Here is a 26,907-nt window from a genome sequence, read left to right on the forward strand (position 1 = left end):
GATATCTTCGGTGATTCTGGATCGACTTTGATATTTCCCTTTGCAATTAATACAGTTTAGTCCCGTGACGGTTTCATATTTATTTTGTCGCATTTGAGACATTGTTTGAAATCTAATTGTAGATACACTGCTGTTCCACGAATGTAGCTATTTAACAAGAAATCCTTATTATCAAACATTTCTCTACGAACATGCTTCGGTACTTCCTACTAACTGTTTTAGTATATTTCTCAGAAACTGTTATTTTTAAACAGAAGAACACATTTCAACAGTAAAAGCAATAGACAGTCACTTTGCACCGTTTTCTTTCTATTATTACTAAAGTATCACAATACTTATAACTAATTACTGAAACGGAAAAAAGAACGGGTTGCTGTTTTAGCGTTACAATGTAATATTCTGAGATGAATACAACGAATTATTTTTTGGGATATGCTAATTGTCTGTATGATAACGGAGAAAGAATATAATCATCGTGTTTTTCATTCCAAGGATGTCGTAAAAAGCGAAAAAACAAAGCACTACACACCAGCACCTAAAAGAGAAAAACTCTATATTAAACCTTACGGTCTCCTATTTTTTGGAAAAGAGCCGTATCCAACAATAGAACATTAATGAATTGTTAAGACATTCGTTATAACAGTCACAACTCGAGTTATATGTATTTAATATATTATAGATATTTTTACTAGTACAAATGAAATAAATATTTGATGCCAGCTTAACGAGGAACGCAATTTATAGGTATTTAAAGAAACCCCCCATGTATATTAAACACGCAGCTGATAATCGTGACGGGGGTAGTTATGACATTTCAAATTCCATGCATTCTATATCACAAAGACCGCTCGAGCCGAGAATCACATACCAAACGTTGGAAATTTTTTATAAGGCTTTAAATCCTGTATTATGGAGATTATTACGGTTGTCTTCACTAAAATGTTAAAAGTTTTTATTATGATAAAAAAAATTATGTAATAAATAAATATTGAGTTTATTATAATCTGTACTGATATATAGAATTTATAGTACTTTGTGGAACATTACACCAAGAAGGAATTGCCGGAAATTACCACAAAAATGGGCGATAATTTGTCTCCAAGACAGATTGTAATATTTTTATTTTTAACAGAGTATGAAAAGGAGATTCAATTTAATTCACACAGTTAAATTTCAGGGTTACAACTAGTTACATATAACCAATGAACTGAATTTATAACACACACAGATAGATACATATGTAGATACTCTTTATTTTTTCTTCCAAAGATTACAAAAGTAAACTTATTATTATAGATACACCCAATTACAAGAAATCATAGAAAAAAAATAATGAGTGGTCCTACTGCTAAAAGCGATCTCTTGCATGCAACCTTTGGATGGAGAGGAGTAATTATAAACAGTTTGATTGGAGGCACGACGAAAATCCTATCATTTCAGAATATGGAGATGTAATAATGTATGATATTATATATATATATATATATATATATATATATATATATATATATATATATATATATATATATATAAAATCATAAATACTGCTCACGTGTATACATAAAACACAAAGTTAAATTTTTTTTAGATATCTGAATAAATATTATACAGTATTCTAACCAGACAAACAAACAAACAAATTAAGAAGATGACAACTTACTCAGTTAAAAATCTTTGACAACAGATAAATCACATTCTGAACTTTTAAACGTGAGATCAAAAGTCTATGCAGAGGAAAATACGAGCAAGTCTAGATTCTGAGGCGGATATCCTTACCTTGTCCTTGCTGTTGAGGACGGCCGCCGCGTGTGGCGGTATCCTGAGCACGTAGTGAGGCCGCTGGTGCAGCGGTAGCCACACCCGCGCCGGCAGGTTCAGATCCAATGTCGCCAGTTCAGCGCGGAGCCGGCCGTTCCGCCGCTCCTTATCGGCCACGCTGGCGAGACGCCGGCCGATATTCGTCAGCGCAGACAGGAACTGCAATCATATCATTTGATTAGAGTGGGAATCATTTGGAAATTTCTGTGAGAGTGTATTCAATATCGAATTTAATTTCATACTCGTAATTTCTATATCAATGCCCATGCATTGATATAATATGCATAAAAAAATAAACAGAAAATAAAAGAAAGAGGTTATCAGTCCGCCTTTATTTTTGTAATTGAACGTAACGCTATATCTTCGTCAATTCTGGACTGATTTCGATAAATTGTAGTTGACAGTTTACTCTCAGTTACAAATCTATTAATAGCAGACTAAATAAATAAGACAAAGAAATCCTAGTAACATTTGCTTAAAACTCAAAAAAAAAATGTACTTATACCATATCGACAGACCTTTGCCTATCCTTTATCACATTAGACCCTTCCATAAGATAAGAGCAGTTCCGTCTAACAATGCTGTAAAAAATAATGAGTCTAACTATGCGCTAAAACTGATTTGGCCATGTAAACTTGCATTCTTATACTAATTTACACACTAACTGAACATAAATAACGAAAAATTTACTTCCTTTTAACCTAGAAAATTGAAATTTAGTAGCATTGGTTTAGTCTATTATGAATATAGTATTGTATGCATGTTTCTGTCTCCACACTGCTAAGAGAAATTATTGGGGTGGTTAGAATTGTTAGTAATGCGGACTACTAGTCCTATTGCTAGCAATATATATTCTGTCAGATCGACCTTCACGTGGTCACCCCCTGGAAACTATCGTACTAAATTCCAAGTGCACGATGGGCTAAGTGCCTTTTCATTCCCATCTATCATTCCTCACTGGTGACCCGCCAGCGTTACCGTTCATTAAAAAAGAGAAATTATTAAATCGACTGGATTAAAAAAAATTGACATCGATTTTTGTTTGAATTAATAAAATTAGACCAATGTTACTTTTTAAATTAATTGGAATAACAAATAAACTAACAGCAAAACTGGTGAAAATTAGTAACCTAAACAACAACACACAGAATCACCATCAAAGAATATATTGTAACGCTCATGAGACGTCTCTTGTGTTACTTGAAGGCCTGAAGACTAAGTTTTCTGCCTCCATACTCTGTTATTTCATTGACATTTTTGATCCTATAAACCGACTTTTCTTTCATTCATTTTATTCATATATATTTTTTAAGATTTCTGATACCTTGGCAAAAGGAACACCAAGAGAAAAATAGATTTCATGACTCATTTATCGATTATGGTATGCCTCATTTAGTTCTTGGTATGCAGAACAGTAATTTGTAGCTAAATTATCCTGCAATTATTTATAGTTTTAACGCGAGCTTTCCGCTTGTCTACCTATTATAACGCGATATCTTTGCCAATTGTGAACCTACTCGTATTTTGATCCCATACAAATTTGGTCAGGTTTTTTTTAAGAAAATTATCGTAACTCAAGGGTTATGTATGAATTAGAATATGACTGATACAAAATTAGATCTTAATAATGTATACTTACCATTATATAAATATTGCATTAGTTTAACTGACCCTATGTCGTTCAACATAAAATTATAATATTCGTAACACAAATGAAATCAGAAAAACTTAAGATTATCCGTTAACCAGGTGTAATTAGTTCCCAACATTTAAAGAAATGGTATTTTCCCTAGGGAAAAAAACATTACAAACACTAAAAAATACGTGTCAATTAAAATTTTCGTCATATTCTCCAGTGACGAAAAAAACTATTAATAAACCAAATTAATTCAAGAGACAGCGGTAAGCTCACCCCTCTTTATGTTGGATTTAAATATGTTCGGCGAATGTGGGGCTGTCGATTGGTACGTTCACCACATTGTCAACAAACACCTACTAATACGATCGGCTATCAAAAAATAGAATCATAAGCATTAAAATCTTAAATTATGAGTACCCATAAACTACGAGTATAACTCACAGGAATATAAAAGGTAACAGTGTATTAAAAATCTTCGTCGCCATGTAATGACGGGCTTGAAATACATATTTATAGGTTGCATTTTGTAATATCCTGAATTCCATAACATTTCCATACATTGTTGTACGTCTACTTATTAAGAACTCGAATCGAACACACGTGTTGCGACATTCGACACTACTAAATAGAACTAGTGAAATGGCAGATCAATTTCTTGGGAGCTGTCGATATCGCATAAATTTTCCTTCCATCTGAGATCAAGTATTTACACATATGTATATGATGGTAGGCCGCAAGAGAGATTTGTTTATAATTGCTTTTACATAATTGAAAGGGTTTCAGCACAGTTAACACATGGTATCAAAAGTCATAAATAAATATTTCGTGTAGATTAATAATAAACTCTATTGATTGCAAAAAGAAAAATAGATAAAACAGTAAACATAAAAATACAATTTATGCCTCTTTCTTTTTAAATTTGAAGAAGTAGTTAATAAAAGTCACGTCAGTTCGTTGCTTAATTTGACGTGAAAGAATTACTAACACACTATACTCCGTGCATTATAATATGATATGGGTGACATGTTGAAAACCAAAAAATAAAAATATTAAATCAAATCCATTTGATTCTGTGAAAGTATCAGTATATAATCATTTTAATATATATATTTTATGACACATATAATAGCAAACAAGCTGATTGCTATTATATTGATGGGAAGTGAAAATCGTGGCCTTAACATTAAAAATGCCACGGAGACCGCAGATTACACTGCAATAACCATTGTACTCCATGTCACCCTTGCCTTTTACCCTGTGATTTCACTGTCATATCGCCAAACGCACCCTTTAAACCGAAACGCGACCATGTAAGCACAGCTGCTTAATAGCAGAAAGATGGGTAGAAGAGAGACATCCATGCATGACCTTTATAGTCTCCCCCTGGTAAATCTAATATAGTTTTTCAGCTGCGGGTGACAAGATGACATTTTTCACTGCCACTCGCAGCTTTATATAACGCACAGAGTATACGTTATCATTATATTATTGCTATGACACTAATTTAGTCATACACTTAACCAAGTCTCTTTTCACGTTAACTTAATTTGTTTATATCTAATATGTACTTCACAATTTCATAGTATTCACCGTACATTAACAACTATATCACGATAAGATTATTAAATTCAACTATCTACAATATAATAAATATATACATATTCAATAACACATATATACAGCTAGTACGTACAAATACATACAAACATTTAATGAACTTCTCACGAGATAAAATGACTAAGGATTTTAAATATGAAAAATCCAGTAAAAAAAACATTTATTCTGGATACAGAACAATAGAATGACAAACAAGCTAACAGCCCACCTGATGGAAAGTGGTTATAGTGAGCTTACCAGCCTATGTTTATTTACAGGTAATTATAACCAGACGGTAATTATAACCAGACGATATCTATAAACGAGAGAAATTATTGATTGATGAAATGGTTTTTATAAAATTTGTTTATATGTTTGTAAACATACAATTTACAATTCAAGCATCACGCAACTATTCCACCAAATCGAATGCGGTATTCATTTCTGCTTTCCTGAAGATCTAGTTTAAAAACCGGTGTATTATTTATTTTGATTTCATTGCAAAAAATCAAATACGTTTTAAAATTGACAACGTAGTCATATAAAATATACACAACACAGATTGAGAAATACCAAGGAGTCAAAAACATCTTACTTTTGGAAATAGCTTAAAAATCTGTTTTAATTAATATTAAATATTGGACAAAATATCTGATATTCGTTTTTTTTTTTTGTATTTAATTTTAAAAAATCTGAGAACGTGCCATTTTAATAAAAAAAATATTTTTTATTGCAACACTTACCCATACGCTTGTATTCTAAACTTTTAAACGCAATAAAAACACGTAGGAATTTATAAAGAATTGCGTAAAAGTATGAAATCAGAATTTATTATCTTCTACTATTCTTAAGTTAGCGTTTAGAGAGACATTAATGGCCTGTACAGGTTAGGGACATTTTAGTCCGTGAACAAAATTGCCTATTGTCTGCCTCATCTCTCTTAAACCTTTCAATAGGTACAATAATAACTCATTCAAATTTAAAAATAAATGCGAAATATAATATTATGAAATTGAAACATTAGTTTGGATCTATTTCTTAAATTTAAGATGTATCCATTTAAACATAAGACATTACAAGGCATACGTGCGCAAGTGACGGATTAGTCCGTTAATAAAATTTAATATTGTACCATCCAATCCATCCAGGCTTTTACATCCAATAAAACACAATACTCGGCGTAAACTTTAGGTTTAGGTTTTTTTTGTGATACATAGGTAACAATAGGTGGTAAAACAATATAAGTCCTCTATGATCAACCCCCTCTATCGAGGTATACAAATTTCCTTATACAAAAATCCTTCTACTTAACTATTTGGCGTTCTAACAGTTTTATTTTATAAAAGTATCTATGGAACATCTTGTTCATGGGTGTTTTTTTAATAGTTATTAAACAATATTAAATAAATAGAATAAGTTCAGTTGAATAAATTTAGCAGTTAGTTTTAATTATTGTAATCGTTTTTACTATGTACCTAACTGATTCCTATTGGTTTTACTGTGAAGTAAAATTAAAGTAATTAATAAGATACCTAGTCATAACATTAAATTAAAACTATTAAAGCCGCTGATAAATGATCGTTTTGCCGCGTAAAAAAAAAACAACGTCTTAATTATTTTCTGCTATAAAATTAAATATTTTATCACTAAGATGTTTCTCCAAAAACTAACATGAATATGTTAGTAAACAAAAATTAAAAAAGTTTGTAACGCATGTTAGCGGTACTGATGTAGTAACCATTCCTAGTAATGTAATTATTAAAAATTTAAGACAACGTAACACAAAAAAAAAAAAAACTAATCTAGACAAAATTAGTTTAGGCCTAACACGGGAATAATGGAGGAAAGGGATTATTAGTAATGGGGTGTAACTGCCCCATTGTTAGCACGTAGTTCCCCTTCCTTTTTTTACTATTAATTTTATTTAATATTTTGGCAAGTAATTTTAGGTTTTTTTTTTTTCAATAGATTATAATGGAATGGTACACCCGCTCGCGCTAACGGTATACCATGGCGGAATACCAGTAAACGGCGACAGGAGAAAATAAAAAGACAAGTCAATTAGGCCATCGTAATGATTCGCATGGAATTAACCATCCTTTCACTGGTGCCCTGCCAGCGTATACTGATAGCGTAGGCGGGGTTACCGTTCCATCTTCACCCATTAAAAAAAACACGATGGTTTAAAGAGAGAACATCGCGAACAGATCGACCTGACATAGTATATTCCAAGCAATGGGCAGACCCATAGACCTATATAGTCTCCATTACTAACAATCCTTTCTCTCTTATCTTTAGCATTATGAGGATATGCGTATTATTCTATCGTTCTTTTATAGATTAAATATTACGCACACCTGTCAGTGTTCAGGTAAATGTAACAGAAAGGTGACACCGTTACAACTAGACACAACGATCCCATATCCCTTGAGTCTCTTTACTCCCATTATAATCCCTAAGCTAGTAAGGAAGGTTACAATGTACACCACAAAAAACAAATTCGGATTGAAAATATTATTCTGAAATCAATAAAAATCTATTAAATTTATAATGTGACATAATCTATTATTATTTTTATAGATCAATCATATGTTTGTTATAATCTGTTATATTATCTTAATTAATTAATACAGTGGTTGAACTCCACTAATTTCAGCACCGAATCCGATCAAGGACTTTATATTATCTATTATGTTATTTCGTCATTATTTATATCTCTATTGTGTATGGCATTATAAATACGAATACATATTGTATCAGTCACGAATTATAATATTTTATTTTATTGGACTATGTTAATTTTTCATATCTAATAACTTGATTTCACGTTTTAAAAAAATACTATTTCTGTTAAAGTTTTAATATCGTTAGTTTCCAAACTATAGCTATACTTCATTTTGATGCCTCTACGCTGTTCAAGGACGAATTCGTGAATGTATATTTTGTTACTAAAATAAAAACACTTTCTTTTTTCTGTACCAAGTACTAAGAATAAAAGTCAAGCAGGTAGCCCTGATATTGATTAAAAGCAATCAAACCGACCGACCTTTTGATGAAAAGATAAAAAACATCCAATTTTTTCAAAGAGCATAACAATACATACAACAATATAACTATAGTATAATAACAAATTACGTACAATCTATGTACACAATCATGAAGCAATAGATAATTCTAAGAAATTTCCATTAATTATCTAACACAATCAAAGTAATACAACAATATACAATATTATATCGAATTACGAATATTTTTGTTGTGTCAAACTATTTACTGTATTACAACATTTATAGTAGTCCGATCATTGATATGATAATATGCAAATAATCTACATAGATATTTTTTGTAAGCCCCAAGGGGAGGTGTGATTATTAACTAATAATTTTATTTGCTCATCTAATATGCAGGTATTTTTGCCCCAAAAAAGCTATTTTAATCGAGACAAAACATACTAATAAATATCAAGATATTTCGTAGACATGTTAAATAGAAAATATTTTATCTGAACAGATTAATCTGCAAGTGCATCTTACTCACAAATTAGTCCTATCAATAATATAATGTAATAAAAATCGAATTAATAGTTTAGTTTTTAAATCAAAATAACTGGTTTTTTAACAATTGAATTCGGTTTTTTCCTTTATGGAAGAGAATCTTATTTTACTTCATGCACACGTTTTTGTACATATGTCGGACGTACCACCATAAGGCTTTTTCAACCAATTAATATCAGACCAACACGAGAGTGGCATCTATTGTAAAAAGGACTTATCGAAAAAGGTACAGAACGGATTACGTTGCGAGATTGGCTTACATACAAAATACAAACTGAGAACTTGTAGAAGTCGCATAAAAACAACAACTTAGCTTTAATAATGACTAAAGAGGTCACGGCTGTTGGACCTTTTATACGCGATTGTAGATATAATAAGCTAGAGGGTGCGTGCCCTGTTTAGTCATGCCCTAATTTTGTGCCCAAAGCACTGTAGCAATTGCCCGCAGACACATTGACGCCGCACCCCAGACGATGGTGGGACGATAGGCTTTGTCACTATGCGGAAAATAGAATATTAAAAGAGCATTTTTTCGGCAGAAGTAAAAGTCAAGGACCGACCCGTAATGTGCTCGACAGAGACAATCGTATCATAAAAGTTCTAAAACTAGAAATTATGCTTCGTAAAAAAGACGACTTTAATAGCGACAAAATTAATATTGATTAATTATACTAACAGAAATTAATTATACTGCATCTAAATTTATGAACTATAACATCAGCTGTCAATGGTTAAATTAGTGGTTAAGATCAAAATTTTGACGTGTCAACTATATTACAGTTGATATTTAATTTAACAGACAACTATAATTTTTGGCTAGTCTCATTATCTATTAAATTAACATCAAATATAAATCCACGAGTATTATTTACGAATTCTTATAGTATTTACCAGAGACAAAAAAAATACATATTACCTGAAATTTTTATTATGAGTTACAATTTCTATTCTGTTTCGATTTTTTATTATTTTATTAATAATCAAATATTACGTTATTTTTTTAACAAGTTTTCTTCCTTTAAAATTACTTGAAATCTGTAACATAAAAAGAAAATTGTAAATATACTTCGTGACCATTTATGAAATTTGAAAAAATTTTAGTAAGGCCGCAGTAACTTAGCATGAAAACGAGTTACTTCATCCATTTCAATAACATTTTGATATGATACCATGGCATTTAAAATACCGCGGATACACAAATTTTAAGTATTTTTTTCTGATTTATTGTCAGTGTAACCGTAGTAAAATTGTATTTCATCAGTAAATACTTTAACTTTTCGATCATGCATATAAAAATAGACAAGTTAGTCGCTTATACTAACTGGTAATTTAACCAGTTAGTATAACCGTTAACTGTCAAAATTATTATAAATTTGATGCACTTAGCTGTAAATCTTATTTTAAAAGGTATAAAACAACTGAACGACGTTTCGAACATACATTACATTGAATATTTGAATTTAGAATACTATCGTCTATTACAAATAGATATAACTTCACAAACAGAAGTTGTTATCTCGATAAAGAAAAAACGACAGATTCAATCATCATACAATTAACAAGGGAACATAACGAAAAGAAAGTCTAAGGAATGAAAAAAAAATCATAATGTGTTCGGAACTCGCATTGTAATCGCATAACAAACAAAAAAAAATACAAAAATTGTCTCGACAAAATAGTATTACACCGAATTATTATGGAAACTTAGTAGTGTAGTAGATGTTTTATCAAAAATAAATTAAAACCTTGCCATTATTATTAATTAATTACTAGAAAACTTTCCAAATATATCATAGTATAACTATTAAAATATGCGGGCCCAAAGTAGAAATCTGATAATATATGTAGTTATTCGATTACGAAATGTGAACCTAAATACATAATATGTAATTTACCAAGCATTTCAACGTAGATAATGCAGCAAAGAAATAGAATCCAACGAAAATTATGAGTAATTTAGGCGTATATAACTAAAAATAAACTATTGCATTAAAATATATAAAATTGTAAGCACATTAGAAACTTCATGATATGTGAATATTATGCAGGAAAAAAACAGAAACGTTTCCACTATAAGATCTAATTTTTAAATCACAAAGTCTATACACAAATATTGTAAATGTGAGTTGTAAAAATCTATACTTATAATAAATCTGTAGAGGTCAATTCTGTACATGAAATATATTTCCAAAATAACTATCAGGGGGTGATTTGTGATCGATACTGATGTCAAAAATGCAATCAGTAAAATTTTTGTCTGTCTGTAAACTACTCGACGGATTTTAACGAAACTTGGTACAATTATTCTTCATACTCCTGGGCAGGTTAAAGTATACTTTTCATCACGCTACGATCAATAGGAGCAGAGCAGTGAAGGGAAATGTTAAAAATGTCTACCCGTGCGACGCCGGGACAGGCCGCTAGTCCATAATATAGCTAACTTATTTGGAATTCGATTTCAGTTGATTTATTTATATTAACTGAAATTTAATCAATATTTACCAACTCAAATCAATGGAAGCTGAAATTGATTGTTTGTAAGTATACTTAATATACATTTCAATACACATCGGTTGTGCGTGTTTAGATTTTATCTTAATATTTGTATACCTCAAATTTAAAAAAAAAATTGTCTAGGAAAATTAATGAAATAAATATGGGTTGAGATCTTTAGTAAAAACAAGTAAAATCAAAATCCTAAATATCGACACCTCTAAGTTCTATTGTTGTATAAACCGTCATCAGCTTCCTACCTTTATCCCAATTAACGTACGTATAACGGACGTATAAACCATATGCTAAATGCTGTCAAGCTATAATATTAAAACAATATTCTTTCAATAAACATTAGTATGATTTATATAGACAGACATTATAAATCAGTAAAAGTACGTCATAGTTATAAAAATGAATGCTTAGCTATATCTTCATTACCATTTGTACAGTACTTATGATTGTACATATGAAAGCAGTTATGATTGATACTGTTTCATTATTTACATATTTTGTTATCATTACTTTATGAACGCTACATCTAATTTATAATCAGATAATTTTACTGCAATAAAAATAGATAAAGGAAATAAAGAAATAAGACTTACTTGTGTTTGCGGGGCCAATCTTGGTGCACCGCACGAACACTGTTCACCACAAAGGCATCCATTGTCAAAAGCACGTCCAGAAGCTAAATCGCCTAAATGCCGAGCTGTAGGCGTTGCTAGCCTCAACGCGGATGCGTCAGACTGTGATCTGTGATGCCCTCTCCTTGCCGCAGGCCTAATCTCCTCAGCCAATATGGAGTCTCTCAATTTCGTAGCTTTGGACCGTTTAGCATCACCACCGAACGCAGTCAGTAACCACGCTAGTCGTAGCGAAAACTCAGCACTTTGTTTACACCTGTACACCAAATAAGGTCGAAGCACGTCCGCTACATCGCCCATTTCTATGTACATCGTCGCCAATTGGGGCAGATAGAAGTCGACGTCTTCGTGAGGGAATGAAAATAATTTGTTAGCCAAATATGTTTGGACGCCGGGCTCTTTTGAGTTAAACAGATATGAGATGGCCATACTCATGTCGAAGAGTTTACTTTCGAATAGTCTTAATAGAAAGTCTTTGTTTTTCGACGTGTCCGCGGCAGAAACTTCCGATTTGGCAGGAGGATCGACAATTGTATCAGGTGGATCTGGCGGTTTCTCTGTGTCTTCTGGATTCCCTGAATCAAGACTCTCCCTGGATCGTGCGGCGGCCGGTGGTTGTGGTCGCTCCTCATCAGTACCATCAGGTGGGGTGTGAATTCCTGAATCATCTGAACCAGCTGGAACTTCAGGTGGTAAAGCCAACCTGGGTGCAGGAGCTTCGATTGGAATTCGAAGCGGTGCGCCTTCCGGCGACGTCGGTGTCATGTCCTCCGGTATCCTTTGCAGAACAGAGTCCAAGGACCTGTTCCTTTGATGGCCGCATCCCGCTGGCGGCGCGCTCGCGCCCGTCACATGTCTATGGACAAAAGAAAATGCCATTTATAAATCTTATAAAAATCTATGTATCTCATCCTCGAAGTGTAATAATGTGAATTGCTTTGTATAAATGTATAATGGAATAGTTATTTCTAAGATTACGTACTTATAAAAAGGATCTTCATAATGTTGTATACCGACAACAATGATTTTCCTGACCATTTGGTCAATTAAAACAATAACTCCGAAACTCAATCACTGGTTTGGCACAGAACACGTTATTTAATTATTCGCTCACTGAAACATGATGGTTACGCTTGAGCACCACACGGTGTCAGAACTTAGAACAATGCGAACAGCCACGCAACATATCATTACGAGCAATTAAAGCACCGGACGTGGTGTTAGTACGCACACGTCTAACCTCGCGGCTGTTGTACAGCAGACTGCTTTACGCAACCGTGTAGGCACGCCGCTTCGCATACCATTCGAATAAGGATCACCTCGATTACGCAGCCAAAACTCAACTACGAAACAGTAGTAAACAATGATCTTAGTGGGCCAAAGATTTACCCAACCGAGTTGACGCCAAACGAATTGACAGCGCCAAGTACACACGTATTAATTTGTATTGAGAATGTGGAACCTCATATTATTTTTATTTGCATGTTTTTGAAGCCACTTGAACTAACAGACGTAATTTCGATGAGCGTCATAATTAAATGTAAAGGTAAAATTTTTAACATTTTATGTATTACTATGGCAAATGTTTATTTCATATCGTAATATGCGAATAACGTCTATAAGCCATAACCGCTTTATATTCAATAGATGATTCCTAAAGCAGTTCCTTATAGGAGTGCACCACGTATTAGGTATTGCGGCTAAGAATAACAATGTGAATAGTTACAGTTATACCTGTAAACATACGTATAACTCTAAAGCACTAAGCACTAACACAGTCGCGGTCATGTTTATTAATCTCCTCGTATTTGTAGCACGTTTACGGCGGACAGAGAGCAGGTACCATGACATAACATTTACGCATACCAACATCTTGGAGAAAGCGGCCGACGACCCCAAATAGTTTTATCACCACTTTAACTATCAATTACAAAGATCCATCCAACACAACACCAAAGTTAAGTGCCAGACGCGCACCTAACACGGTCGTCTATTCATTCAACCAAGAAAGTATAGGAAGTTGATGTGTGGAGTGGGCACTGAGAGTGAACATTCCATACACGTCGTGAGTGGCGAACGAATTAACATTGTTTATTTTCGGAACGTTATCGGGAATGGTGCATATGTTGCGTCCTACTGAACAGATGTGTCGATGATGAGCTAACAGTATTAAAAGCATCGAAAGAGAGAACACGTTCATTGGATTCTGCTTTAAATAGTATTTACATTTAAAACAGGGTTTGAGAAGTGTATATTTAAGAATACGGTCGATAAGAAAGGAGTACAAATAGTCATAGGTTGCATAATTAGAATGACGCTTATCTGTTATATCACGTCCTTCAAGTAATAACATAATTATGTAAGTATTTGACACCAAGTGACACATAAAAAAGAGTGTATTATACATTTATATCATAAAAACTATGACAATCAAATAATTTATGTATACTCAAAGCGTATTCTTAAACTCGAGAAATTTTTGAAAAGAATTTCTATACAATTTCTTATTAAGTGTAAGTAACCACTATTCACGCATTTTTTATTAATATTCTCTATTATTCAAATCTCAAAAAGTAAACAGAAGAAAAATAAACAAAATCCCTGAGGATCAACTAAATTAATATAAATCATGCTTTGTAATCGCCAGTAGCTAAACATACCAACGTATTGTGCATTAATAAATTTATGGAATAAAGCTAAAAGAATGTTTAGTTTCATCACAACATTGCGTTTTATAACTCGTTTTTTCGTACCCATTATTTACAATTTTACACTTCGAGCCAGACAGGAAACGTAGTCTATAATAACAAACTGCGTATCAAAGTGAAGCGAGCTTTCATTGCGTTACGCAGTTTTGTTTAGAAACAAATGGATAGTTATACGTGAAGGTTGATTTAGTTATAAAGATGACCGCATTCACGTCAGCAAAAAAAATATAGGTCAAACGATCATAATCGATGAGCTAAAGCTAAATAAACACCTATAGAGCGACCTCGCGTGCTGTAAAGGTAAGAAACACTTAACACACCGCGGTTCTAATATTGACTCGTTGCATAATATCAATTCAATTATTGAAAAATTGTTGTTTTTTAAGATCTGGTCTCCGATATTCTACAATAGAAATATCTGAGACGCAAAAACAAGTTAATTAACAATGTGAATGAACACAGGCAATAGAAAATAAAACAATGGTCATACCACTTAACCGCAATTGGCGCCATATTGATTTCAATTAGAATCTCTCAGTTTTAGCTATATGTATGTGCTATTTCTTGTTGCAAATATAGAACCAAGTAAATATATAATATTAAACAAGCATTACCATATTACCATTACATTATTAGTGTTTACCATAATACTAAATTCATTAAAATAAAAGAGCAAATACAGCGTAAAGTCATAATTCTTACAAACAAAAATTCAGTTCACAATTTAGACAGAAAAGTTTAAGACTGATATAAAAAATTATTTGTGGTTGTAAACAAATAGACAGCATTGGTGGAGTCAATAATGAGAATGAGCCGAGGGAACCGACACCGATAAATAATAATCAAAAGAAAGTAAGATTCGTAGATAAAAACATGAAGATTATATTTGTGTACCAGTACGCAAAGCAACAGGTGATTGCTACTCAACTTGAGAGAAGTAATGGTGAAGGCCTCTGGATACATTTCACGACATAAATTGACGTCAGCAGCCAAACAATGATGAATTGATTCGCGTTGGCACCATACTGGCATTGTATTGTTGCGATGGACATCGGTGAAAGCAATGAACATTTTCTGTCGATTTCAAAGTGCATCTATCAACGAGTTGAGCATAACCTCTCTTATATTTCAGTAAATTACAAATCCCTGTAATACTGTGTATACAACTAGTCTATACTGTTTATTTTAAAAACATTTCCTCTACATTTTACATCTTTCATCACACATTTATGTAGTCTTTCGCTGCACAAATGATTATTAGAGTTCATAAATTTCAATTGATCTCAAAAAGAAGTTATTCTCAATTCGATTGCATTTTTTGTGTGAATAGCCGATTCTAAATCTATTTCGATAATTATTTTTTTATTATACTATACCTATTCTGTCAAGATTATTTTGTAGAACGAGATTTTCAACTATAGTTTGTTATTTAGCACAAGTTCATTATCGTAATCATCATAAGCCTATTCCGATAACTATTGGATTATATATATTATAGACTCTCATCAATAGCTTCTGAGTAATGCGGTCGTGTTTTCTGTATCCTACTTGGCACTATTTTCGAAGAAACTCAGTTCATCTGAAGGGAGATCAACCTATGACACGATTTCTATAGAAGATATTCACTATTAAAGTTTTCGCCCCCATCTGTCATCCTTACTCGGCAAATGTAACCGACAAATTGGGCACAGATTATTTGTACTTTATATTTAACTATGTTATGGTTAGCGACCATGGAGACCTTCATACATTCTCTGAATTGTGAGTGAACACAACGTACATAAAGTAAGCCTATCTACCACATCGTAGCAGCGAAAGTGAACGCCTCTAGTGACCTTGTCGTCTAATGAGTTCGCACACTTTCCTACTCGGACATCTTCACACGAAATACAAAAACAATTCCATTAGAATTTCTAAATTATAAATATTTATTTATTTAAACTTTATTGACCACATTTCCCAACGAAAGTATGGCATAAAACGCGGATTTACTATGGATAGTTAGAATTCTCGTCATTTCTCTTACTTTTTAATAGTCATATTTGTCATTACTATTCAAATTCCACGACTCGACAAAATATATTAATTCAGTGGACCGTTGTTAAAAAAAAGGGCATTTTGTCCCGAAAAAAACAGACTAGCACACCGAGAATTCCGTATAAATTATAATTGGAAAAAGGAATTGATCTCGCTGCAAATTTACGGTCTTCAGATTTTTCTCTTTAATTGTGCTGTACGACATTGCTTGTTGCCAAATTTCATGATTGTAAGATAATGGGAAGTATGCTATAGGTTTTAATTCCCTTGCAAATGTCAAAATATGCGCTATTAACGGCCGTATATTTGGATTCTTTGGACTTGAATCCAAATATACGGCCGACTTGAATATTTGATATTAATCAACTTGATACCTTCCTCACACGTTCCTCAGAAAATGGATCTTGATAGACTGACGGTCAACAAAGTAATGCTATAAGAGTTTCGTTTTTCCTTTTGAGATACGGATCCCTAAAAACAGCAACTTCATAACAAAACAAATCAATGAATGACAATAAATTCCACAGAAACCTACATTAAATTTCAATTTTTAAAATTAAGAACATGGAGTTGTGTTGTTTATGAGTAGATTTAGCTATTCACGGCAGTGAACACTATCGAATACAAAAAAAGTTATCGAATTAATTGGTAACTTATTAGTAACATAATCGCGTAATATTGCCACAAAAAAAAAAAACAAACGAATTGATAACTTCCTCCTTTTAAAATTCTCTTGAAAATGGCAATGACGAATGTGATACGCTTACCATGACTGGTGGCATTTAACATGAACGATATTATGTAACTAATGTTTAATTAGTATACAAAGAAACACCTGGCGTGCGTTTTTCGTCTGTCTGTACGAGTAGTCTATAACGCGTTCGAACTAATATAAAAGAAAATATACTTTTCTTAAAAGAGATTTCCACAAATATCTATCCTTCGCTTAACAGTTACATATTAGAAATAACACCATCATATTTAATTAAATTTTATTTAAGAGAAAGATATACTATTATATATATATATATATATATATATATATATATATATATATATATATATATATATATATATATATATATATATATATATATATATATATATATATATCTGTTTTTAATACTTAATCTCATCCATACAACAGGGCTAATAAACAACTGCAATTGTCAACCGGATGTAAGTAAGGGGAATGTTCTGTAAAATCAAATAAAAGTATCATCTTTAACTTCGGTCAAAGCATACTTATTGTTTTTTTTTTTTTAAGTTAGTATAGTAGCTAGTAAATAATATTGCCATGGTTTCTCATTTCCAATAATTAATAACAATTTATTAAAAATAAAATACTAAAATAATGTACCCACTACTAAAAAAAACTAGGTGGGTGATGTAAAAAAAATGAAAGTCACATTTTAAAACGATGAATGTGAATGTATGTGAAGGGACGACAAAAGACATCAAATTGGATAACATATTGCGCCGACCCAAAATAATGGAACAAAGGCAAGACAATCATGATATTAAAAAAATAAAATAGAGATGATATGAATGATGAAATGAAAGAGGGACACTTGACTCCAAGATCCAAGTCGAAGTGAATTGACGTAGTTTATAAAGATAACAGTTATAAAACATGTTGCAAAAACTCGATTCGATTAATGTAATAATAAGAATGTATGTTACGAAAATTTACAGAAATGCAATAATTAACTATTGCACTTTGATTGCAATTGATAAGACCAGTTACTGAAACTTTGCTTTATCAGAAGTACTTAATCTAATTCAGAGTTTGCACATCGTTATAGGAATATTAAGCGTTTGATAAGACGTTAATAAATATATATTAATGATAAATGTGTATTATACTAACAGGGCATCCCACGCTTATGAGACATGAAAACACACAAGATTTCTTTTTAAAAATAATACCGTTAGACTTCAATGACCGAATCAAAGATTACACGGTTGTTTGTCAAGATACAAACGCAAATAGTCCGATGTTTTGTATGTTAAATGAGAGAGAAAATAATAATCTACAAATAATCTACAAAATAATAATTCACATTTTAATTATTTTCGCCTATTCTTAATCAATATTGACAATTCTTATTGGAAACATAAATTGTTGCTTCCGTTTTGGTCCCATATTAATTTTGTCACGCACGATTCAACTTTTTCTTTACGGAGCAAAATTCTGCTTGTATATTTATTTTGACTTAAATCCTGACCTAGTGGTCCCGTCATAACACGCAGTTTATCATTTTATTATAACTTTTCGATAGATGTTAAAACTAATATGATGGAAAAACAGTTTTAGTTTATGATTTCTTTTAATTTAATTTTAAAGACGAGTGCTATCAATGAAATTAGACATATTTCTCGAAGAAATGTAGTCAAAACATGACATGACAATTAGAGCTTCTCGTAATGGTTTGACAACTAATGGCGCCGTGTTAGTTGTGTTTCTCTCTAAATAATATTTCTCTCTACATAATAACATATGTTGTAAAACGTCACTTAAAATTTATGTTTCCAACTCCAGTCATAGGCTATACGTGGGTAGATCTGACAGTAAAGAATTTAGAACGAGTCCTTTTTAAGCAATATCAATTCGACGATATTTTTTGTGGACAGAATTTTAAGTTATGTAAGTACTATATATACATAGATTTACTATTCGATGTACATAGATTCTAAGCGCTAATTAAAGCATGTTAAGCAACCAGTGTTGGTATTCTCAGAGGCCACACGTAATATCATAAGGACCGTAATAAATGTAGTTATGCAACTTACCTTCTGAAAGTAACAATGTGATTTCATTAGCTTTAGTAAATTGAATGTTAATTAGTAAATACCTAGTGTAATATACCAACCTAAATAAGAAAGAATAAAATTAAGTATACGTAATCACTACTACTACTTTCGAAAAAAAAAAAAGGATAGATAGCGTCTTACAAAAACTTTTTGAAAATCACTGTCAACGCTTTTTTGTGTAAATGTAACATAAAAAAAATACAAGCAAATTAAAAACCACCAAATACATAACCAAACTATGTCAGTCATAATTTATTGTATAATAATTATTACTCAATTTATTACCTTATGTAATATAAAATACAATTCCTTCTAATAAAAATGCAGATGGGAGATAGCAAAGCAGCATGAGATAACAACATCGAATAAGTTCCGATATGATTACGTCTCTATTGCCCTGAATATTATAAAACGAAGTGTATGAAATTCTACTAAATAACAAAAGGTGTATAATACAAGTTTTGACTATTATGTATTTTTTAAAAAATAAAAGTCTGTACTTTTGTAGGTATGATTTTAAGATTAGTTAATAATTTTAAAAAAATTACATATTTTTAATAAACAATATTTAAAATATTGGCTATGTTCATTAAGTCATTATTTCCGAAACCGGATCTTAAATTATCTCAACTACATTGTAGTAATTTAAAAATATATCATCAAGGTTTTCTGAAGGTTCTTCTTCAGAAAATATCATTACATATTATCTTATCTATATTTCAATATTTGAAACAATTATTTGTATTCAAATAATCCAAATATTACAGTAAAAACTCGACATTCCGAGGCAATGCCAATGACCCGATATGCTCAGATGTCATTTGGTCACGTACGTGTGTCAATTGGTACTAACCACGTGTTCACCATAATAAAATAATAGATAATAAATTTTATTGTACGGGTCATCCTATAGAGATACAATTCAGTTAACAGGACATGCGGGCGCCCGTACTAATCCAATAAATAGTTATTCAACGGTCAAGCTATTACTGTACAATACATACCCTGATTCTATTATGCTTATGGCTTCTTTGACACTGCTTTAATACGATTTTATCTACATACCTAAAGGTATTATGCTATTATCTCTTGAGGAAATATTTAATAGTTCCTTCAAGATTTGTAATATTCTATTAGTTATTCATACCACAGACATAGGTGGTGAATCACAGTTTCCGTCTTTATTTTACTAGTTTAATAGAAGAAGTCTAACATAAAAGTTCCATGGCGAACTATGAATTTTACTAACCCTAATGGTAGAAACGAAACTTTAACGTTTAATAAAACTATTATTTAATTTGTTATAAGCGTACTTGTACATATTTAGTTGAATATATTTCATTTTATCATTACTATTCCAATGTCTAATTTTATAGAGCATGTTTGAGTAGAATAACTTTTCCTCAAACAAATATTTATTTCAAATGCGTGCCATGGGAGATGAAGATAAAATGTTCAAGTATACTAAACAAAATAACTACAAACAACAGTTTTATCAGATTTCAGAAATATGAGGGATGAGATGAACGTACATTATACAGCTTAGCATAATAGTAAGTCTCATTTAGCCTTTACCACAATCGATGACAACTATATTCTAAATATATTCCTGAACAAGTCAGACAGTCCTCTGATGCAGAATCTCGCACAGAGGACTAGTATTAGTAATCAAATACTAACGTTTATATACCAACTAACAAATAATCTTACTAATATAATAAAATTGTTACTAAATGATGACTTGACATGGGAGATAAGAAAAAATTATATAAGGCTTAATAAGACCAGTAATAGTCAAAACAATATTTTTTAGAAATATTGTGTCTGTCTGTCTGTGCATTTGTTCCAGCTTCACGCAAAAACTACTACCAAATTAGTATGGTTTTCATAACTGTGTTTTATTGTTATATGTATGTTTTATTTTGATACGCCATCTAGAAATGGCTGTATTTCATGAATTTTTACTTCTGAAATCCACACGTTTGTGGTAGCAGGAAAATAGCTAATAAGTTTTATTATCACATTAAATAAAATTGGGAGGCTAAAAAACTGTAAAACCAAAACAAGCTGCCATATCTGTGCACCGAATGACCTCAACCGTTCTACAAACGCCAGAACAGGTTTATAAGAAATCTTGAACGTTTTACTCCTACGAATATTTCGCAGAAGCTTAGCTCGTATAATTTAATAACAAATTTAATATAACATAACAACAATTCACCGATCTTCCTAGAAATGTTTAGAAAATCCATAACGTTGCATATAACTTGGTTATAATTCGCTACGTATAGATATAGATAGTATATCGCTACAATAGTTATATAAATTTTGTACAGATTAACAGATTCGTGTAATAATTCAACTAAACCGATGAGTTGCGATTGTGTTATGATTACATTACAACATTACACCGCTTTAAATGAAACTTCATTGTATTATGTTCTATCAACTCTGATACAACTATTTCAAAATGCGTACATTAGATCTTCGCGTGAATTTTTGTTATAATATAAATAGATTAGTTATAAATAGATAAACAAGCATGTCCGATAGGTCAATAATCTGCTTATCATGACACGCAGCCAATTTAATTATGTTATTGTTATTATTGGTACTTGGTGGTATAAAATTGGTCTTTAAAGAGTGGAAAGTACAAATTCTCACTTATGCAGACGATTTAGCAATATTACCTAAAACAAGCCTAAAACGTTTTGGGTTTTTTCTTTACACGTAAGAAATCCTATACAATACGAGTAATATTCGCGAATAAAAGATAATAAGATGCTAACTAAATACGTTTGCCAGATGATAATAAACAACAGTATTTTATCATGAGAGTTTGTAAATGATAAAATCAGCTTATTGTTTGGGATTTAATTATAGGCAACTTAGACACAATTATAGGCTACAAAAAGTTTATTTATTTATTGAGCGATATAATTAATAAAATTATAATTAACGATTTTGTTCCGTAAATAGGACTTAATAAGGAAAGAAAATAATATGAGACCAACAAGAGAGTAAACTTAATTGATTGCAAAAAAAACTGGCAGACTGCATGACATACATTGAATAATATAAAAAATAATAAGAAAAAAACATTAAAAATACCCTCCTTTTTCAAATCTCTTAAAAACTATTAATGATGTGTACATTCTACACAAGTAACTTTAACAAATGAAGAATTCTATGTTATAGGGTTATAACGTGGTTTGGCAAAACTAATAATTCATCACAGACGCGTTCTATTCTCTTTAAAATTGCTACAGGTATTATTTGCAGATGCGATGGACCGCATAGGGGCCCGTGTGAACAGCTGCAAACGTATCCAATCACCGATTGGTGAATCTACGTACGCGTCGTTTCGCAAAACGTCTGCCGGATTGATTTCGTGGGATGATAAAACTGGAATCATTATAAACGGCAGATGAAAATATATTTTTTTTTTACTACACATCAATTTTTAACAATTTTTCAAGTATATAATTTGCGTATCAGTTGAAGGCCTCAAATTTTATTAGTAGCTCTTACAACTTTTTTTTTTCAATCATAGGACGGATACATGAATTTACAAAGTACAGAGGAATAACAGTCGAATCCTCAGGAATGGCAACGCATGGGAAGTATCATGGGCGAAACAGTATACTCTGTTGTCTATGGTACTGCTCATGTCTATAGGCGACGGTTACCACTTTCCATAAGATGGACCGTCAGCTTGTTTACCATTCTAAGTTGCATAGATACGAAATCAGCGGGCATTACTCATATTTGACAGGTGTAATGAGGTTACTATTTTTGAAACAAACATTACATTATTTTAATATTATTGCATTATATTTTGCAAAATCTTGATGAGATTATTCTTATCTTTGAAAAAATCCTGTACCTACAATAAAATAGTTTGCTACATGGACTTCTTGCAAACTTGTTACTCTGGTCTCGTATTCATTGGGCCTTTGTAATTATTATGTGTGAATTTTAAGATTTTTAGTACAAAACCATAAAAGTGGCTAAGCTAAAGTAGCACGCAAATACTGAGAAAACACAATGAGATTTGAGAAATAAATAATAGCAGTTAATGTGCATGGCATTATGGACATAATGGCATTACAAAGTCAAATTGTTTCTGCGCATGAATGAATACATTTAACATGTATTGATAAGACAAATTTATTAAAACATAAAAAAGTGGCATACAAAAGATTGAAAAATAACTTTTTTTTTAATAATTGTGATACATATACTAATTAATAAATTGTAAATATATATATGAAAAAATTGCGCTACGTTACAACAATTAGATATGTATTATGAAAAACAGAAACAATGAGATATTGCACAGTAATCACAAGGGAAACAATGATAGGCTGTGTTTTAGTTATATAACTGACATTTTGCACATTTCTAGTGCAAAGAATCTATTTTATGTATAAACTGTTTTTCTATAGGCCATCAGCCGTCAGAAACAATTATCACCCTCTGTGACTTAATACTGAAAAAGCGTTATAGCTACAGTAATCAAAACGAACCATGATATCATAGTACGTTCTTTTCGTATAATCATGTTATTACAAATATAAATAAAGTACCTATATATCAATATATCTATATATTTTTATCATTAAATCAGAAGTAGATAATAATAAATACATAATTACATATCCTTGGGCATACTGAACATAAAATCATCTCTATCTATATACAATTAAATGAAAATCAACTTTAAAAGAAGTATTAATGAGCACACATCAATTGCACAAAACGAAATCAAAGCTGTAACATAGCTCTCTTTGGCTGGGACATCTTTATGAGCCCTCTCTGAAACAATGTCGTTTCCTAAGCACGAAAAACGTCTGTTTCCTATCGTCACAATAAAGGCAATTAGATTACTTCCTCCGCACACAATAGAATGTAAAAACCAGCTGGCATGACGCGACTGTAATTATGAATGACGTGGGGTGACACTAACTTTACAAAGTAAACTCAGAATAGTAGTATACCGTAGTTAGTTAAAAATAAAAATATTTACTAGTAGGTAGGTAAAGACGGATTTGTCTTCACACAAGTCAATTACTATGTCTTAATAAGAATACATTCTACTGTCAGTATAGTAACAAGTTCAAATTAAAAGAAAAAATTTCTAAATTGGTTTATAAAAGACGGAATTCTGAAGTAACAATTATAAAAAAATACAACCGAATTGAGAAACTCTTCCTTTTTTGAAGTCGGTCAGAAATGAAATTCGTGATGTGTATTGTGCTATCTTACTTGCCAATAAGGACATAGGAGTATATTTACTTCATACTCGACCCCCGGATCGCATCCAAGATGACGGATATAAATGAAGTAACGTCTTTAGATTCTATTCGCAATAGGGTCACCAGATGTTTCTTTAGTAGTATTGAACAACATAATTATAGTGTACATTACAGAGCAGTAATAAAAAAAATTAATGATAGTTTAGTTAGTTTAGTATTTTCGATCTAATAAACGGGAGAATTTTGTTTGTATCGTCTATTGTCATTTCGCGATTAGATACTTCATTAAAACTGTGACCCATTCAAATTATTTTCAAACAACTGATTGTTACTTGCTGCTGCAACTGTAGGCAGTAGCCTAAAAGATAGACGTGGATGACTGCATAGTTGGCTGATTTGTTTCTACATGAATAATAAATAATATAACGTATTCTTACAAAGAAATGTAAAAGTAGAACAAATTAAAATTTTGGTATTGCTTGACGCGTCTAAACAAGTGCTACCCCGCCTCATTTATATTGATCGTGAAGCGACAATGCGTAATGTATAAAATAACCAATGCAATAGTACATAAGAACACATACTTAATAAGCATTACACCTAACTAGTACTGAGAGCCAAACATGAGGCGTACTATGCCATAGACGGTACAAGAAGGCTGATCACCAAATAATAATGATGTTAGATATCGGTGAAGTAAAAAAAAATATATTGCATAATATAACATGACTGTACTTGCAAATATGTTTATACTCACAATATAAACCTTGTTTTCAATTAAATAATCTTTATTTTCATTTATTAAATAACTTACATTGTAAACATCATTAAAAACGTGCCTAAGATTAAAATCAAAGTAAAAGATACATTCACTTTCAGCGATAGGTGGACTTAACCAACCGAGAGATACGACCTTGCACGGCGTGCTAAACTACGAATTGGCACTTCCGAAACCAGGCGAGCGAGGCCACTCTATCCAAATGTGCACCAATTGAATTAGGTACTAGAAGCACGATAGGCGAAACACACGCTTGGCCACTTCATTTGCATATGAACTAGAAATCATCGTCTCGATCTTCTAAAATTCATTCGGTGCCTTTTACCGTCAGGGTATAACGTCATCAATATATTTATTATTTCTCTATTAGGAACTATATCTGCGTTCTTATAATGCAAACCACTGAAAGGAATTTTATAGTCATTAAACCCGATTAAATAAAAGTTATAAAAATGTTACCTTTCTTTTTTTGTAAGATAAAAATATCACGTTTAAAAAGGTCTAAAATATGAACGTGGAAAAATATAAAGAAATAAAATAACCAAAGATAAATGGACTGTGTGAAATGATACGAGCAAAAGAAGAAACTATACCTACATACGGAAAATAGAGACCAATGAAAAAGAAAAATATAATGCGCGAACTGCGGAAAATGAGATAAAAACAAAAGAAAAAATATTTACTTATTTCTTCGAGCATATAAAGACAGTAAGGCATCATCAACTACGTCATTGAACGAAGTAATGACATAGAATTTGAAAGCAAGTAGCGGTAAATTAATGCATTTAAGGTCTTCTAAGAAAGAATACGAGAACAATCATGTTTATATTAAGAACGCCAAAAGATAAAATGGTCCAGCGTGGGCGTAGTCAATGCCAAATACGAGTTAACTATTTAATATTTTTTATTATCTAAACTTCGCCCGCGCAAATCTCATTTTGTCCTATTATTTAAACCTCAGTAATGACATTCTTATATGTATTCTAAATCTCCATCTGACAACGAAACTGCACAAAAATGTGGTTTAATTAATTTATTTGTTTTATTTATTAGTACATATATGTGTACATGGCGGACTTAATGCTAAAAACATTCTCTTCTAGTCAACCGTAGAGAAGTGTCAAAATACTCGAATGCGGTATTAGTAATTATTGATATACATACACACTAAAACTACATATATAAACGAATAAATATATATAAATAACAAATATACTTAAACATATATAAAATATACTATATTATACACGAAAATGAGAATAATATAAAGTACTTTATTATATTAATATATATTAATTTCCGTTACAAAGTAAAAATGTTGCACAAAATAAGTAAAATATTCCTACAATTGATATTTTAGGCATATAAAAATTACAGAATAAGTTTTAAAAGTATTGGTTTCACACAGACTTTTACCAAAATACCCATCAACAAACGGCCATCAATTAAATAAGTTAGTTTTATAGTAGTAACCTATATTATTATTCTTAAATAGCATATTATATAAGTAAATAAAATTGAAGGTGACCGCAGAAACCTTTATCAGACCTTTATATTTAAGCGTG

At 31.4% G+C, this 26,907-nt stretch overlaps 1 protein-coding gene across 2 annotated transcripts in view; it reads right to left on the reverse strand.

The window, feature by feature from the left end:
* LOC113515673 (phosphatidylinositol 4-kinase beta) overlaps nt 1-26,907 on the reverse strand; it is a 64,951-nt gene that overhangs the window by 21,983 nt on the left and 16,061 nt on the right. Inside the window, exons 1-3 of one of the 2 annotated variants that reach the window (XM_026899934.3) lie at nt 12,730-13,022; nt 11,709-12,603; nt 1,777-1,977 (exon numbers count right to left, since the gene is read on the reverse strand). In XM_026899934.3, the coding sequence (XP_026755735.1) occupies nt 1,777-1,977; nt 11,709-12,603; nt 12,730-12,785 (1,152 nt within the window). In that variant the 5' untranslated portion in view covers nt 12,786-13,022. Of the gene's footprint in view, nt 1-1,776; nt 1,978-11,708; nt 12,604-12,729; nt 13,023-26,907 lie in introns of those variants that run through there. The other variant, XM_026899933.3, reaches the window with a different exon arrangement.

The sequence above is a fragment of the Galleria mellonella genome, unplaced genomic scaffold, assembly GCF_026898425.1.
Source record: "Galleria mellonella isolate WM207_F2 unplaced genomic scaffold, CSIRO_AGI_GalMel_v1 utg1260, whole genome shotgun sequence".
In the NCBI taxonomy this organism is placed as follows: Eukaryota; Metazoa; Arthropoda; class Insecta; order Lepidoptera; family Pyralidae; genus Galleria; species Galleria mellonella.